The 18,683-nt window shown below is 43.1% G+C and overlaps 1 protein-coding gene across 3 annotated transcripts in view; it reads left to right on the top strand.

The window, feature by feature from the left end:
• dctd (dCMP deaminase) overlaps positions 1-18,683 on the top strand; it is a 79,554-nt gene that overhangs the window by 40,141 nt on the left and 20,730 nt on the right. For all 3 annotated transcript variants that reach the window (XM_079998689.1, XM_079998688.1, XM_079998687.1), the window contains exon 4: positions 11,872-11,988. In XM_079998689.1, the coding sequence (XP_079854815.1) occupies positions 11,872-11,988 (117 nt within the window). The remainder of the gene's footprint in view (positions 1-11,871; positions 11,989-18,683) is intronic.

The raw sequence follows: 18,683 nt of genomic DNA, 5'->3' as shown, positions 1-18,683 counted from the left end.
GTGTGTGTGTGTGTGTGTGTGTGTGTGTGTGTGTGTGTGTGTGTGTGTGTGTGTGTGTGTGTGTGTGTGTGTGTGTGTGTGTGTGTAATTATTTTACCGCCTTGCTTGATGTTTTTCTGTCAAGTATGACTGTGAAGCCTTCAGTTATTTGGGGTGACAGCTGTTTCGGCTGCGTTGTCTATACGGTTTATATGATTTCCTTTCCAACCAAAGCAGAGATGATTTCAAGTGTAATCTGGCAGAATTTACATTAATTTACATAAATAAAGCAACATCTGTTCACCTCTATTTTTTCCCGAACTTGGGACAGTAATCATGTTATTTGGTTACATCCAGAAGGTTTGCATATGTCTTGATTTGTTTGTATTTCCTCAAAACGAGGCACCCTGGGTAGAGTGATGGTTAGATATTTGTTAAGTCATCCACATTAGAACCTAACCTAAAGATAGAACCTAAAATATAGAGTTTTTATAGTGTGGACTATTCTACGGTCTCATTTTTATTTATAATAAATAAATAAATGCACAAAATAAGTTTTGAAAATGTGATGACTAGTAAAATAGATTTTGTAACCACGTCAGCAAGCAAATATAAGCGACCCTGAAGAAATCTAAAGTTAGGTTCTCAAGTATGGTTCAATTCTGTATATATTTTACAATCTTGAAGTCCTTTTTTCCCAAATGAAGTCCACAAAGTTATTCCTAATCTGTCTCTAGCAAACAATTTGACTAAGCTTGTCAGATAGATGCTTAAGATAATGGTTAAATTCAGTCCCACACTCCAGAAATCACCACCACATTCAACACCCGTGCATACCAGCCTCATTTGTTCCTAAACACGTGCATATGTTGATGAATATGAACCATTCTAAAACAACAGACACTGTGTGTAACTGCTAATTAACATTAACAACACCCTGATTACTCCATATAACTTCCTAGTGAGCCAAAATAAATTATAGGACGAGTATACTGTGCATCACTGCTGCAGACTGAGCAAGTGCATGTTTGTTGCGGGAGAATCACACTTTGGCTGAAATAAAAAAATGGATTGATTTTAAAAGTTTTTTCTATAAAATTATTTAATGGAGGCTGGTTGGTTCTTGTAAAGGACTTGGACATGGTGTTCTCGGTGGCGCGTCTGGTGATTGAGTTGTGGCTCTGGTTTATTACATACTGTATATAATATAGTGAAAATACCATAATAAAAGAAGGGCTTGCAGCAATATCCATGAATATATCCATAAAGCTTAATATGCCATTGTCACACCTGCTTGTAGATTGATATTGATCCTTTTTAGCATGCGTGTGCATAGTTAGCAAATTGCACGTACATCTGAGTTAATTTAAGGATCTTAGAATTTGCATCAGCCAACATATAAGAATCGGCCAATATATAAAAAACCACAAGCATAAAAACATATGATACCTGAACAATCCGATGGCCATCGTCACAATGGAATGCCAACAGCATTCCGTCGTGCAACATGCAAGATTGAGTCTGTGGCTAAAGGTGCTCCCCGTCAGCCTCAGCTCATTGAAGAGAGGATGAAAGAGATTCACCAGGATGGCAGAGATCTTCGTCCTCATCCTCCTCTCCGCCAATACCTCCAGACTGTCCAGTTCAAACAGCGGGCCTTCCTCACAAGCTTGTCGAGCCTGTTGGCATTGCCAGCCTTGGAGCCGCCTACGCAGCACACAACGTCAAAGAAGAGTGCCATGGCTACCACTGACTGGTAGAACATCTGCAGCAGCCTGTGGAACCCGTTGAATGACCTGAGCCTCCTCAAGAGGAACAGCCTGCTCTGTCCTTTAATATAGAGGTGCCACTGGCATCTGGTGTAGAGGGTGAACAGGAACAGTGATAGGACAGTTGTGGACAGTCTGTTGCGCGCTAGTGTTGCTCATCACCATGTTCCACTCGCTGTCCTGCGGATGGATGTCGCTGATTTCGGCCAACATATTGCAGTCTATCTGCATCGCCATCAGCTTCACTGCCAAAAGACAGGCCTGGATATTGTTAAAAGCACTCAAGAAATCAAAGAATGTGACTCTCACCATGCTTCCTGGCTGCTGCAGATAGAAGTACGCTTCGTGCAGCAGGTAGATGATGGCATCATCCACGCTGATGTTGGCGTGGGACGCAAACTGCAAGGGGTCCAGGTAGTCACTCATCTGAGGTGCTGCAGAACCAGCCTCTCGAAGGTCTTCATGGCGTGTGAGGTCAGTGCCACTGGCCTAAAGTCATTGAGAGTGCTGGGACGTCCCTTCTTTGGAATCGGAACAATGCAGGTAGACTTCCAGAACTGTGGCACCTTCCCCTATGTCAGGGAGAGGTGATAGGTGCAAGCTGCCCTGCGTGTAACTTAAGCACCCAGGGTTTTGTGTTGTCTGGACCCTTGGCCTTCTTGATCCGGAGCCTGTATAGCTCCTGCCTCATCTGGTTGCCTGTGATGAAAGAGCAGGTTGTCATGGCGGGTAGTCCACGGTGTGGTTCTTGTCGTAGGTGGCTGGCAGGGAGAGGAAGGCGGAGAGGAGAGGGTTGTTGTCCTCAGTCAATTGGTAGGAGAGGAGCTGGGAAGCAGCTAAGGTGTGAATGCGGGCAGTTGTGGGTGGGTTGGACTGTCCTGTTGAACTCACGGGGGATGGAGTGTAAAACCTCTTGAAAAACAGGTTCAGCTTGTTTGCATGTTCCAGGGTCTGTTCCACCGCTGGACTTGACTGACTGTAGCCAGCCATTTTCTTCATCCCATTCCACACCTCCCAAGCGTTGCTGCTGCAGATTGTCTTCTGTCCTCTTCCTGTAGCCTTTTCTCGCTTCCCTCAGTTCCGTCTTTTGTGAAGGAGGGCTTTTATGTCCATGGTTATGAGATGGGGGGGGTGGATTAAAAAAAAAAAAAAAAAAGATAATAAATAAAACTAAACTAAACTCCACCATATGAACCACCTCCATTACTTGGTTTTGGTTTGGTTTGTATTTTTTATATGTCAATGTGTTTGTATCTGTGTCATGCAGTTGCATGCATTGGCAATCTGGAGCTGCTATGGCTGCTGGCTAAAAGGGGGCACATAATCTGCCAGTGCCCACAAAGGCTATTCATTCTCCACAATTGACTCCACAAAGAACTACAGCAAGGGGCAGGAACTGGCACGGTCCCTTCTGATCTGATACTCAAAATTATATCTAGCTACTGATTTGATATGCAGTGCAATATATCCTTGTATGATTTTGTGTTATTATCTCTTGTGAAGATAAGAAATGTTCTTTGAGAGAGACAAGTAGCATGAAGTTTGTCTTGTAGAAGATAGTGGTCAACTAAATCAATGACTCGTTTGTGAACTTAGCAAGGGCAGTAATTGTAGAATGATTTGGTCTGAAATCTGACTGATGTGGTTACATTATATTAAAATCATTGAGCTATGCGGTAACTGACTATGGATTGCTCTTGAGCAGATAATAGAAATACAGTATGCCTATAGTTATTTTAATGAACTTTAATGAATTAAATTGTAACCAATGATCTAACACAGATACTATAACAGTTAGCTGATTTAAGGTTTGTACAATAATTGAAGGTGCATGCAATATTAAATTGCAAACCCTTATTTGATGTATTGAGTTAAAGTCAGATATGTTGAGTATTTTGATTCAGTCGGGAACACTTTGTCATAGTTTAATGATTTTATTATTTTATATCATATATCAATATGATATGCATACAGTTGTGTTTGGCGTAAAGGTTTTGTTTCACTACATTCTGCTTCCTCGCATCTTAGGGCAAGCCTGTCCTTACTTTGCAGGGAGGGCTGCATAACCTCCCAAAAAAATTGCACCAACAGCGAAAGAGGGCTACATAGCAGCATGCTACGAGGACTTTCAAGGACTTCTAAAGTCCGTTAGAATGCACTTTATGACCATCAGTGCAGCAGCATGCATATGCAGACTTCCGAGGTCCAGTTGGATGTGAGCATTCATCCCCCGAGAATCCATCATACCATTAGGTGACTCATTAGGAAGCTGTTGAACGGATGCATTTTTCCCTATGCAGACATGTTGCTTTGGGGCCTGTCTTTGGTGTAAGAGTGCGCCCAAACATACTATGATGCACGGATGTGCTATAGCGTAGTGATAATATGACAATTAAAGGAACTCACTTGGAACAATTGCATCTCTTAAATGTAACTAGCAGTACAGGTAACATTACATTTAAGCTTAGCTTCACCCAGCCATCCTTAATTTTTACTCTTTTTCTTTTTACAATTTATTAATGAAATAAAGGTGTGTTTCAACTGTTGTTGCTCATTTCTTTTTTGGGTAGTGCAATTCCTCCTTATAGTAGTTCCAGGCTGCAATGAAAGGAGAGCGTATGGGACTCTATTGAGTTTGTGCATGGAGCTGCAGGTGAAGGCCTCCAGAAGAGATGTGGTCAGTGGCAGGCCATTTCCAGGGTGGTTAGAGACTGCAGCCAGTCTTCTCAGATTGGTCCTTAAACCGTGACAAACAGGGCTTCCTCTCTCTCAGCATGAGGTCACCATTGAAGATAGAGGACATAAGGAAGTATTGGTATTAGTTCAGAAATTGTTAAATCATGCAACAGACAAATATTTGAATCATGTAGTATATTCCCTGTACCTGAGAAAACCATAACAAAGTTTGTTGAGGCAACTGCCAATCTATGCACAGGCAGATAATTTTCTTTTACAACAATAAACAATGTGAATAAGTGTCAAGGAACACCTTGTGGCTTTTCTTTCTTCAGTCTGAGAGCAGATGAACATATGAGTTCCCCAGCAGGCTACACACTGGTGGGTCTATACATCAGAGATGAAAGTCGAATGCCTGGAATCATGCCCTTGAATGCTAAAATTCACGTGACCACAAAGGATACACAGGGGTATTAACCGGCAGCATTGCCACTGAATTAATTCACAAAATTCACGGAAATGGACCATGCTGAGCCTGAACTGTTCCAAAATGTATCTAGCCAGTTCCATGATCAATTTTTTTTTTTTTAATAACCTGTGCTGGATGACAGGAGGATGACAAGAACATTGTTTTGTTATACAGAACCACCACCAATCCCCCTCTTTGGAGAGATATTTCACAATGTTTGGGTCTATAAACAACTGATCACTACTCCAAGAAGGGGAGATTCCCCACAGGTGAGACAATTACATACAGAACCAAACAACATTTATACAGAAACATAAACATTCGACGACATGTATTGGAAAAACAGAGTTTTTGCGTGTGTGCGGTGTGTCCACCAGTGAGTGCACAGGACTTATCCCAATTGGTTCTGGTGTATAAGCTCAGTATTATGTCGGGGCGCCTCCAAGCAGCCGAAAGGGCCCCCGAGGCCCTGCTCCAAGCTCTGTGGATATTCACTCATAATAATTATCAGAATAATCAGGGTGTGATGAACGAGTCTCTGAATAACAGACCGTCTATACATACTTTATCAACAACCAGCGAAACGTGTCTACCCTCAGCCGGTTCTCCTTCAGGATGGGGTTCAGAATCTTCCATCGGTCGTTGATCTACAGGGGGAATTGATCGTTCATATCTGGCATGGTTCCTTTCAGCTCCCGTCCTTTGCTTTAAACCAGCTCCTTGTGCTGGAAGTGTTGAAACTTGGCAATGATGGAGCGCTGACAGTTCCCCAGTCGGTGAACCTGGTTGAAGGTGATCTGCTTCATGGTGTCCATGGGGCGTTTAATGGCGGTGTTGTTCTCTGGGATCCCAGATTTATGAGGTTGTCCCGCATACTTCTGGATTGTATATCCAGGATAATGTCTTTCTTTATTTTATATTTAATTTAATTTTTTTAGAACCTCCACCTCCATTGTCAGATGCTTCACGGGGGTTTATAGATCCGCATTGTCTTTTTGCATCTCGCCAACTGTGCAGTGCAGGAAATCAAGGATGGGTTTTATTTCGGAAATGTCTCAGAAGCGGACCAAGCATGTCCAGCTTCTTGTTAATGTCATCCAAGACACTAACCTCTACAGCACTCGGGGTTAGATCGTCTGTCTTCTGCTGAGTCTGTCTTCTTTCTTTTAGCCGGATTGTTCCGGTATTGATCCTCTTCCATGACGTACTTATAATAGAAATCGATATAATCCTTGAGGTCCTCCATTTTGGTTTCGTGCAGTTCTTTTTTTTTTTTATAAAGCAATTCGCTTTGTTATTTGTCTGAATTGGAGCAGATTTTCTGTGCTTTAGTCCCTGCAGTAGGGCGCCGCCATGTTCGATCTGTACTCACTTCCGTCTTCTCGCCAGATCACAGCATGCTCCCCCCGCCAGATCACAGCATGCTCCTCCTCACAGCATGCACCTCCCGCCAGCTCCATTATCGTGGGACTGAGGGCTGAGATGCTGAGTGAATTATACATTTTTTCTCTAAAAAACAGCTGGTCAAATGCTGGAGTCACTCGCAGGGCTGCTATGAATAACTCAAATTATGCTGAAATTATAGCATAATATGGAACCCAGTGTCATCCCAACTAGTGGTGTAACAGAACGTAGTTGATCTGTGATCTGTACAGATTGCTCTGACAGTACAGACAGCACACAAAATTTTCGAAAAATCATTGCAAAATTTAACCATCATAGTGAAATATAAACGTTCATAGCTCTCGTTTCGTCCTCGACCGTCCGACGCCATGTAGTTTTGGGTCATCCACTCTCTTTTTCCATTTGGTGGTAGGGCTACTTTTGGGATGCTGTTTGGCTCTCTCCTCATCACATGCCCAATCTAGTTCCAGCACCGTCTCGCAATGATATTATCCATGCTGTCTTGCTGTAAGTAGGTCTTGGTGCGATATTGTGTTGTGCCAAAAAATCCTACAGATTCTTCTCAGATTTTTTGTTTGGAAGACCAACAGCTGTTTGATGTCATTCGCTGTCATTCTCCAGCATTCCGAGCCATACAGTAGGGTGGAAAGGACACAGCTCTGATATTGTTTGAGTTTGGTCTTGGTGCTGTATTGCTGAGATCGCCATTGTTGAGCATTCTGAATGCATTCCCAGCGTTGTTTATTTAGTTCTTGATATCACTGTGTGCTCTCCCATAGTGTCTTACGGTACTTCCAGGATAGGTGAACTCCTCTGTTGTCGGAAGATCTTTTCCATCTATTTGGATTGGTAAGGGGTTTGGGATGTTTAGTGTCATCACTTCAGTTTTCTTCTGGTTTATCTTCAGGCCGATTTGTTGTGCAAAGTCACTGAGATGTGATGTTTTCTCTTGCATGTATAGTATTTGTTAGTTTGGGAGACCAGAGCCAAGTCATCAGCAAAATGGAGGTCTTCTAATGCTAAGAAGAGGGTTAATTGTATGCCTTTTGTTTGGTCTTCTGTTGTCCGATGCATCACCCAGTCGATAGCTATGTTGAAGAGTAGCACTGACATCACACACCCTTGTCTTACTCCCGTAAAACAAGGGTGAGCTCAGGGTCTCACTTACCTGGATTGCAAGGCTACCGTTTCCCACTCTACAAGTGAAGTTAGCATAGAAGGTCTTAATGAGGTCCACTATGTGCTGTGGGATCCCATGCATTCTTAAGATGTCCCAGAGGCTGTCTCGGTGGAGGCTGTCGAACGCCTTCCCGAAATCTACAAAGTTGATGTAGATCTGTCTCTGCCATGTCTCTGCACTGCTCTATTATGTTATGAAGGGCAAATATCTGGTTGATGCATCCCCTCCCTATACGAAATCCTGCCTGTTCATTTATAAGCTGTTCATCTGCTGCAGCTGAGATTCGTTGTATGATAAGCTATGCATGATCTTGCTTGGTATTGATAGAAGAGTCATCCCACGCCAATTGTTGCAATCTCTTAGGTTGCCCTTCTTTTGATGGGCGATGGTCAATTCAATACTTCTTTGAAGGGTTCCCCCCAGCGAGCTTCTTGTTTTGTCTCAGTTGTCAGGAGTCGGCCCTGTTTGTCTACTATTGGCGTCTCAGTGGTTCAACAATGTTTGCCACAGACTATTTTGGTAGTCTGTGGCACCTTGTTCACCTTTCCTGGCAGCCTCTTCTGCTTGATTAGCAAGATCATCTATGTATGCCCGTTTGTTAGCGCTGTTTTTTCTTTGAACTGCTTTGTTGGCTTCTTGGTACTGTTTCTTGTATCTTTCTTTCAGCCATTTAGACTTTGTCCCAATTACTTGCTTCTTTAATGCTCTCCTGCTCTCTATGGTTTGTCATGTGTCTTCAGTCATCCAATCCTTCCTTGTAGCCACATAGCATCAATACCACTTGCATTTGGTTCTGTATGATCCTCCATATCTGATAATGCCCGAAACCTGTTCTTCAGTTGTAGCACAAAGGAGCTTTTCACCGTTGGGTCTTAAAGTTTTCCAACATCAAACTTTTGTCTGCCTGTGTTTTTATTCCCTGTTTTCCTCAGCTTTACTTTGAGCACAGCTATGACCAGGTAATGGTCGCTGCCAACATCAACTCGCCGTTTTACCTTGACATCAAGTAATGAGCATCTCCAGGTGCCGTTTATCATCAGGTGGTCTATCTGATTCCGATCCCTTCCATTTGGAGAGTACCAGGTCAGTTTGTGGATGTTTTTGTGCTGAAAGAGGGTTCCCCCAATTTCTAGATCATAAGTGGTGCAAAGTTCTCCTTGCCTCTCTCCGTTCTCATTCATAGTACCACAGCCCTCTTTTCCCATTGCCCTGTCATACTCTCTGTTGTCATTTCCAGCCTTGGCATTCATGTCTCCCATCACAATCCTCCCAACACAAGCGTGTGTGTTGGTTGCTGTCACTGCATGCGTGTGTTATGGTGTACTGTGTAACAATAAAAGATTCTTCTTCTTCTTCTTCTTCATTCTGGACCAACATCACCAAGAAGCTATAAACCCTTTTGGGTTAGAGCATTCCAGTTTCCCTGTCTATATATCTCCTCGGCAACCTCTCCTCAGTTGACCCAGCCCTCAAACACCACCAACCCAATTGGAAAAACCAGGATCATCTCACGACATCCCAATTAATAGAATACATCTCAATGGAATTGAGGGGTGAGACCCCTGTTGGCTGGGTTCCAGTCCTTGCGGCTTGCGCCTGGTGGCAGTTGTTTTCTGGCCTGCTGTGACCTGGCGGGGCTGCGGGGAGCACCGCCGGGTACTTTCCAGGGCCCCTTGGAGGCTGTTCCCCATCGTAGGTGCGGGGGGCGGCTGTCAGCCTTGCTCCTACTGTGTGGCTTCTTTGCGGTGGGTGCACCGGGTGCCGTGTGTGGTGGAGGGCCCACAATTCTAGCTGCCGTCGGGTGGAAACCTGTCAGCGCAGGGTCTGTGGTCCATGCCTGGCATCCACGGGCCTGGTTCTCCACCCACGGGTGCATCATATGCCTGCACATGGGGGTAGGTTGTATGTGTGCTCTTCGGTGAAGCAGGGTCTCCTCCTGCAACCTGGGACTGGTTCATTCTCCTTGGGGTCGTGTGTGAGGCTTGCATCTTGGTTTCCCGGCTTCTCTCGGGGCTGGGGTCTTCTGTGCCTTGGGGCTTTCCTTCAGTCTTGGAGTGTCTATACGGCTGCAGGGCTCAGGAGTGGCTTCAGGGCCTTTTCCGCTGCTTGGAGGAGCTACGATAATTTCAACCTTATACATCAGAACTAATTGGGACAACTCTTGTGCACTCACTGGTGGACACACACACACACACACACACACACACACACACACACACACACACACACACACCACCAGCACATGCCTTCAGTTTACCCCCGAACACCCTCCCTCTCCTTTCCCCCCTCATTTACTGCCATAACTATCACAGAAAGAGGCCGCGTGCCGAATTGCTGTTCCAATTTTCCTGGACTTAATTAATTCTGTCTTGTTGATAGATGTTGTCATTTGATGTTTCTATGTTTGATTTCCCATACACATGTTTGTTTCTATGTTTATTTGTCTCGATTCCTCTCCTCTTGGAATAGTGATGGTGATAAGTTGTTTATAGACCAAAACATGGTCGTTCTCCGAATAGGGGGATTAGTGGTGGTTTTGTGTAACAAAAAGCTGTGCTCATGTCATCCCACTGGACGCCACAGGACAGAGTTGTTGCAAGCAGTTCTGGATGATTAAAGAGTGGGATTACAGATTGAGAAATTGAACTCCACTTGCAGAGTAACTTTGTCCAAGATGCAATGGCATACAAATATTATGTTGTATGCCAAGCATGCTGACAGCACAGGCAAAACAAAAAAAAAATAGGAACATGCTCATCTCCGTCAACTAAAGCCTGTTTCCCACATGGAATCTGTAACAATGCTGGATAAAAAATGTCCGGCAAAGGTAGTGATTCCCGCATTGCCTCCTTTATGGAAATGTTCCATATGGAGTCTGTTCCCACATAAGTGACGGATAAGGGGTTCAGCGTATCACAAAACTCATGGTTCGGATCGTATCACGTTTTTGAGTCACGGATCGGATCATTTATCGGATCAGTAAAAAAAAATAGGAGATAAATATAACTTCTCTTTCCATTTATTCTGAAAAACACTTAAAGCAAGGAACTTTTGCCCATGGTCCTAAATTAAAACAACATACAAGATGTCCATTATTTAAATAAAATCTTAAAATATATAAACTATTCAATACTCAATTGTTCAATTAAAGTGCAACATGAGACACTCATGATACCTTCTTTATTTAAACATGGTAGTGAAGGGAAAAAATATGATTTGATTTGCCCCCAGTAACTGAATTTTATTCTGTTGAATTCCGGTAATCAGTATCTGTTCAATTTTTCACGTTCATAACGAACTAAATTTGGAAATCGGTTCAGAATCAAGCAGGTTACAGTCGATTATGTAGGGAATTCGTCATCTCTCTATACTCATTGTGTTTGCTTACTAGTGGATCTTGACCGATCCAATATGGCGGACGAGCAGACGTGCATTTACCCGTTGCAAAGTAGCAGCAACATAGCCTGATGTACCATAAATCAATGATTGCACTTCAAAGTAAAAGACAGCATGCATCTGTCTTGTCTATCTTCTTTTCCCTGCAACTCTGTATCGAGATTTTGGAAATGATTACTTTAAAATGTAACAGTGGCAGTAAAATTATATATCACTATGATGGTTAAATTTCGCAATTAATCCGCGCCAAACCATGGGGGGCGACCCGTACAGATCAACTATGTTCCATTACACCACTGTTCGGGATACATTACGCAGTGATCGCCCGAAAGGTGTCTAATATCGCTCAAGACCAGGCGACAGATTCGCTTTTGCTTTTAGACCAGTGCTTCGCTCCATGTCTGCCTGCCCCCCCCGCACTGTCTCAGCTCTATCCGCTGACAGATTCTGGGGGTGGCCCTGGATGTAATAACCTAAACCCAATGTTATTAAATCAGAGTGATCATTTTCAATTTGTCCTACACTCTCTGCCTCTGGAGAAGGAATGTTCTCTCTCCCTGTCCAATCGCTCCCTCCTCCATTTTTGCCAATTTTTTTTTCTTCCCGAAAAACAAATTATATTTAAAATATTTGTAAGAAATAAATATTCGTTAAATCCCACTATTTGTGCTTTATTTTGATTCGGCTCCATCCCTAATTTATGGCATTATTACTGCTTCAATTCCCACACACATCCTTTCAGTCATACTGGCAATTTCCCAGAAATTATACTCGGTCCTGAGAGGAGAAATTTACGGAATGACTTTTAAGGAATATCGACACCATTTCCTTTTCCCACATGACGCCAATACAGAAGATTGCCAGTCAATTTACGGCTTTCAGTGCAAGTGGGAAAGGCTTAAATGCTTGTATGCTGCCATACATGAGTGCATGGAAGACAGAAGATTTAATTGAATGAGACTCCTTGCATCAACTTGTGATTTCTTCTCTTCCTGTAGTGTGCCACGCAGAGCTCAATGCCATCATGAACAAGAACAGTGCTGATGTCAAGGGGTGCACCATCTATGTGGCATTGTTCCCCTGTAACGAGTGTGCCAAACTCATCATCCAAGCAGGTAGGAGTCAGGTCAACCTTTCTCTGTCAAAGATTTAACCAAAGTATTCTTGGAGAGCAGATGAACACAAGACTTTCCCAGCAGGCTACACACTGATTGGGTCTATACATCCCAGATGAAACTGAAATGCCTCCCTGACGTTTTCAGAGAATGAGGGATATCTTGATCTACGGACTTGGTGATTATTGATGCATTTCACCCAGTGAGGGAAGTTTCATTGTAGTCTTTAACAGAAAGGGTTTTGAATGTCTTCAAAACAGAGGAGAACATTGCTATTTTTCCGTAACCTGAGAGTCCTCTTCGTCACATACATACTTTCATACATATATGCAGTGAAATGTAATGCAACGCACCCGATGATTACACACAATATGTCCTAGACTGAACACAGTAGCTACCTAAGAAAATTTCTTTCTACTAGACCAACTAACTGATTCCTAAAACGTAATACCGTAAGTCGAATACTTATAGGATAAAATAAAAATATATAGAATAAAATAAAATAAAAAGGAATAGATAAAGGGAATAGGCTTACGTATATGGGATAGACTTATGTATTTGGGATAGGCAATTATGTAAATACAGATATGTGCATTAAAGTGGCATGTGAATAAAGTGAGGTAGTGTTTGTGGGATAATACAGCACAGTATACAACAATACGGCGCAGCAATACGGTAACACCGAACAACCCAGAACAGTGACACAGTATGCGGTACAGTATGCTACATACAGTACAGAAGGTAATGGAGCCTATGTGTGTGGCTCAGTGAGGAACCCTGGTGAGGTCAGCATTGACAGTTCTTATGGCTTGCGGGAAAAATCTCCGTCTCAGTCTCTCTGTTCTCGCTGTGTGACTGCGGCACTTGCCTGACCGCAGCAGCTGGAACAGTCCGTTGTTGGGGTGGTGAGGATCCTTCATGATCCTGCGGGCTCTGCTACTACACCTCCTGGAGTATAAGTCCTGCAGGGAGGGGAGGGTAGTTCCAGTGGTACGTTCAGCTGAACGCACCACCCTCTGCAGGGCCCGCCTGTCCTGAGCAGTACAGTTCCCAAACCAGGCAGTGATGTTGCCTGTCAGGATGCTCTCCACCGCTCCACAGTAGAAGGACTTGAGGATCTTCACCAAGACCCAGAATTTCCTCAGCTGCCTGAGGTGGTACAGACGCTGCCTCGCCTTTCTCACTAGAGTGTCTGTTTGTAAAGTCTATGTTAAATCCTCTGTGATGTGGACTCCCAGGTACTTGAAGCTGCTCACCCTGTCAACAGAAGTCCCATTAATCACCAAGGGCGTGTGCGTCCTCAGTTGTAATCCTCGCCTAAAGTCCACAATCAGCTCCTTAGTTTTGCTGACCTTCAGGTGTAGGCTGTTGTCCTGGCACCAGAGTGACAGGTCAGCCACCTCCTCGCGGTAGGCCTTCTCATCGCAGTCGGTGATCAGGCCCACGACAACGGTGTCGTCAGCAAACTTGATGATGGTGTTGGAGCTGGACCTGCACACAAACATGCGTGTGTACAGGGAGTACAGTAAGGGGCTGAGGACACAGCCCTGGGGGGATCCTGGCCACCAGACGGTAGTCATTCAGGCAGGCAGGAGAGGCTATCTTCGGGACAGAAACGACGGTGGACCTCTTGAAGCAGGAAGGGACCACTGATTCAGCCAGGGAGATGTTGAATATTGTAGTGAACACCGGAGCTAACTGGTTAGCACAGGTCTTCAGTACTCGCCCAGATATGCCATCTGGGCCCGCAGCTTTCCTAGTGTTCACCGGCATCAGAGCCTTCCTGACGTCTTGATAGACATCACAAGTCTGTCTTCCAAAGCAATTATGCAATTGTACAGGAAAAGTTGTTAGGCCCAGTGGCAAGTATAAACTTGCCATCGGGCTTGATGCTGAGTGTCCCTGTTAAGCACAGTGGATTTTTTGTTTGTTTTCTTTTTCCGTTCAATAATGAAATTCAGTAAAATAAAATGATTATTTTTGTTTAAAAAAAATATATATATATATATATAAATACATTTTAGATCAAGGCTATTTAAGACATTTTTTTATGAGCTAACCCCATTTGTCCTTCATTACTTTTCATATACTTTTCACATGTTGACAAATAACTGACAGTTTGTATGAACCGGACGTTATCGGTAGTTAACACTTTTCCGACTTGCCTCTTTTATCCGATTGGCTAATCGTCCATAATGTGACATTGACAAGGCCATTGCTGTCTCCCGTTGCCGGGAGAGGAAAGCGTCAAACAGAGCAATAATATTATATTATATATATATTATATTATAGAGCAGGGGTATTCAACTAAAATTCAAATAGGTCCTGTTAGAGAAAATGTCCTCAAGCAAAGGTCCCGAACATCATAATGTCTAACTTGCGTTATGATTCAGTGTGATATATATTGAAGAAGCCTAGTAGTTGTATCAACATCTGCATGTAATCAACAACTGACTGTCAGATCAATATAGGAAGAACAATTCAAAAACATTTCGACAATATTTCTTGTCACTTTTATACAATTATACAGATAATACTGAAGATATGTATTATTTAAGGAGGTTCAACTGACTCAACTGAAATGAATCTCTTCAAGGAAAAGAAGGGCTGCATTTAAAATCAAAATGGTGAAAATAAATATAATAATAATCTTAAAATAAAGATAAAATATATACTTTATTTTTGAAAAATAAAATAAAATAAAGTATAGCAGCAGCTTGAGGTTCCCCTTTTTCTTTGTGAATGTTTTAACAGTCTCAACCAATTTCAAAAACAGATATCTCAACACATCTCAACATCATGGTTTTAGCTTCTCTTTCTTTCCCTCTTTTATCCAACTCCCCCACTTTCTGTTGTTCAGTGAGAGCTGAGCTCTAGCTTGTCCTGCCAGGAGTTTAAATCTAGGCTAGAATAATGTCAGGGCCATTCTCATGCACATGTGGAGGTGCTCATTGGTGAGCCTTGATCGATATTTACTTTTTATTATGTTCATTGCAGAGAAAGCTGCCTCGCAGCTGTATGTGGAGCCAAACATGGTCAATGTGTACAGGGCTACTTTCCTCAGACCTAGGAAAGCTGTCTCAGAGACCATTTGGAGCCAGAAAGTGGCGGGTCACTTATTCCAAACTGCTCTTTCAGCGCCACATCTGCTTGGAGGTCAATCAGTTGCATCTGTAGAGGCCCAGCATTTGCCCATTTGAAGTGCTGTGTGACTTCCTTTGAGAACCCACTGACATCTGTGATTAGAAATGGGTTTTGAATGAACAAGGTGAGCTGCTGTCCAATGCGGAAACTGTCAAAACGTTTGGAGAAGTTTACAATCAGCTTATCGACAATGTCACCAAAAGAAGACGCATCTCTCTGTCCCTGAACCTGTTCCTGCACTGCTGGGAAGTGTGCACAGTCTCCCTGCAGGTCTTCCTTGAACACCTCAAGTTTCCTCTGAAAGGAGCGGACAGCTGTCATGAGTTCACAAATTGTATTGTCCTTGCCCTGTAGCTTCAAATTAAGTTCATTAAGGTGTGAAGTGATATCAACCAAAAAGACCACACTATCCATCCTTTTCTCATCTTTTAAAAAGAGAGAAAACTCTGTTGCCTTCTGACTTCTCAGCTCTTCCAAGAAAGCTGCTACTTCCCTTCTGATGGATCAAAAGCGCTCTAACACCCTGCCTTTGCTAAGCCATCTCACGTTGTTGTGCAGCAACAGGTCATCAGCGTTTGCATCAACTTCTCTGAGGATTTCCCTGAGCATGCGATGCTGATAAGAAGAGGATGCCCTGAGAAAATTGATCATCTTCATCATTGTGTTCATCACTTCAACATGCTCATCTCACAGGGTGGAGCACAGGACAGATTGATGTATTATTAAGAGATGAGCTAAGGATTGTCCTCTTTCATTCTTGCCACAGCTCCTTTCTCTCTCCATATCATGGCAGGGGCTCCATCTGTGGTTATTGAAACCACTTGTTTTGGCTCTATTCCTTGCTTTGTTAACATCTCCTTGATGGCCAGGTAGATGTCCTCTCCTCTTGTACTGGTCTTAAGGGGAGTTACACCTAACACATCTTCACAGAACTCTTGATGATGGTTGAAGAACCTTACATAAATTTACAGCTGAGCGTTGTCAGACACATCAGTGGACAGCTAAGCCTACACATGGTACCTTATGAATGGCTTCATCCAGCTGGGCTAGCACATCCTGGGTTAACATTTCACTTTTCTTTATGGCTGATGATGCTGACATGGGTATTTGCTTTATTTTGTCACAAAGCTCTTCTTTCTGTTTCCCCTGAAGTAAGGTTTCAGCTACTGCACTCATGTACTCCTTGACAACCCCTCCATCAGTAAATGCCTTTTTGTGTTGACCCAAAATCCAAGTGACTCTGAGGGAACATTCATTAGCACGTTATTGGGCAGTGAATGAATGGCACTTATTATGAGTGCCACTGTCTCTGAGCATATGAGACAGACTGGTTTTGTGTTTCAAGTGGGAAGAATGAACATGAATGAGTCTGTCCATTCTGGGTTGAAAGCTCTGTTTTCGCTGTCCACTTTTCTCTTCTTAGAGAGCGCCATGTGTAGTTATTTTTCTGTCTCCAGCTCACTCTGTCTGTCGCTTTTCTGTCTCGCTGTCTTTCTCACTCTTCTCCCGCTGTCTTTCTCACTCTTCTCCCGCTGTCTTATCTGCCTTCTCCCGCTGTATTACTCACTCTTATCTGACTTCTTTCTCTGTAATTCGTCATCTCTCGCATGATCGCTCACTGTCTCACTGTCTGTGAGCCAGGCAGCCTGCGCCGGGAATGCACAGATTCGATTGGCTGAGTAGCATCACGTGGAATGGCTTAACTCGAATGCAATTGGTCAGTGGATTTACTGATTCGCTAAACCAGTAGCGTAAAGTCTAGAAACGCTGCGCTGGTCAAAAAAGAAGCTCCCCGTCAAAATTTAAAATACTTGAATAATTTATTGACTATAGGTCCGGGTCCGTATAGGACGGCGTCTGGGTCCATAGAGGATTTCCAGCATCGCGCTCCAAATCATAATTATTAGTGAAGGTGGGTGTGGTTTCGAAGCACCGGAGGGCGGATATTTCAATTGGCAGCTCGGGCATGGCACTGAAATGAGCCACCAAAATCTGCATTGTGATTCCGTTCGGTAGATTCAGATCGTATAGGAACAGGTGACATAGTGGTACCTGGTGCCCGACCCAATGGGATGTTTAAAACATCCCGCGCATGATCATGTTTTTCATGATTGAGAGTGTGCTATATTGGCCCAAGCCTAGTTCGTTTTCATTACCTATGATCGATTGAAGTTCTACAACGAACTTCATTTTCAGACTTATTTGATTTACCTTAAGTATTTGAGGGTTTTTTGAGGGGTCTGACAATGAACAGAAAAAACCTTTAAACTTTTTTAACTGATAGAAATAGTTCAGAATATTCGATTATTCGTTCATTTGTTTTTTTGTTTTTTAATAATTTTCTTTTTTTCAGAGCAACACCTGTGGATAGTTTGCACTGATAAACAAAGTCAACTTTACACAATCCAACTAAGTTGCAGAGGGAGTAGTAATAAAAGATTCTCGGTTCTTGAAGTGAAATCATCCCACGGCACACCACTATCCTGTTAACCACTAAAATCATCAGAAGCATATTATTAGGGCCTACTAATGATGCAAGATTTGCGAATGATTTGTTTGTAGCGAACACATCTTTTAAATTACTTGGGAGTCACTCACATCTAGGGCTGTCAAGATTGGCCAAAAATTATGTTTAAATATTCTTCCGGAAAAACCACGAGTTCCAATAAATTTGAATATCCATTACAATTTTAAACGGTTACAATTTCACCAACTTTCAGGCTGTGTTATTGTCCATTAGGCTGGGGCGATCGTGCAAAATTTCAATGGTCCAATCGCGGCCCCCAGCCTCTGCGTCCTCCCCCTCCAGGGAGCAGAGACGCAGACCTACTCTATCTAGTAGGGGGTGGGACGGCTCCTTTCTCCGAAATTATTGCACGATTTGGTCCTTTCCATTTGCTCCTCCGCCCTTCATCCTTTGTAGTGAGATTTTAGAAATTGGCCCCAAAAAATGGAAAAGGAAAAAAAAAAAACAAAGTAAGGTATTGTTTTAACCGAACCTCCACACTGCCCCCCGTTGAGACTTGGTGCTCTGTCCCGGGCCATGGTGCACTTTGTGGGGCGTGTTCTGCTGACAGAGCCCAGAACATCTGTAGAGTCCGGGCGGAGCCTCTTCCAGAACACTGTGTCTGTTCGTTTTTTGTTTTTTACCTTTTTTTTTTTTTTTAATTTAATGAGCATAAAGCTATCCCTGCACCTTCTCAGCTGGCGGATAAAAGAAAGCATAGCGTTCGAATATCGAACCATCATTTGACAGCCCTACTCACATTTAATCTTTAATTCGCAAACTAAAAATAATTACCCGAATCTCAAAAAACAGTCAAATCTTTCATCAATACGCAGCCCTCACTCTCAGAGTAGGAGCTGGAGCTGCTATTTGTCTGGAGCTGATGAATTATATTGATGATTACAGCCTTGGAATTTTGATCTGGCAACACATACAGTAAGCTAATTTCCAAGTGGAATTTGAGGAAATTTAATGCCACACCTGGCGATTATTATTTGACGAGTCGACCGGGATCCGATAGGAGCCGTGGAAGAAAATCATTTTG

This window comes from Zeus faber (assembly GCF_960531495.2).
Source record: "Zeus faber genome assembly, chromosome: 4".
Lineage (NCBI taxonomy): Eukaryota > Metazoa > Chordata > Actinopteri > Zeiformes > Zeidae > Zeus > Zeus faber.
This window is presented reverse-complemented; position numbering and strand designations above follow the sequence as displayed.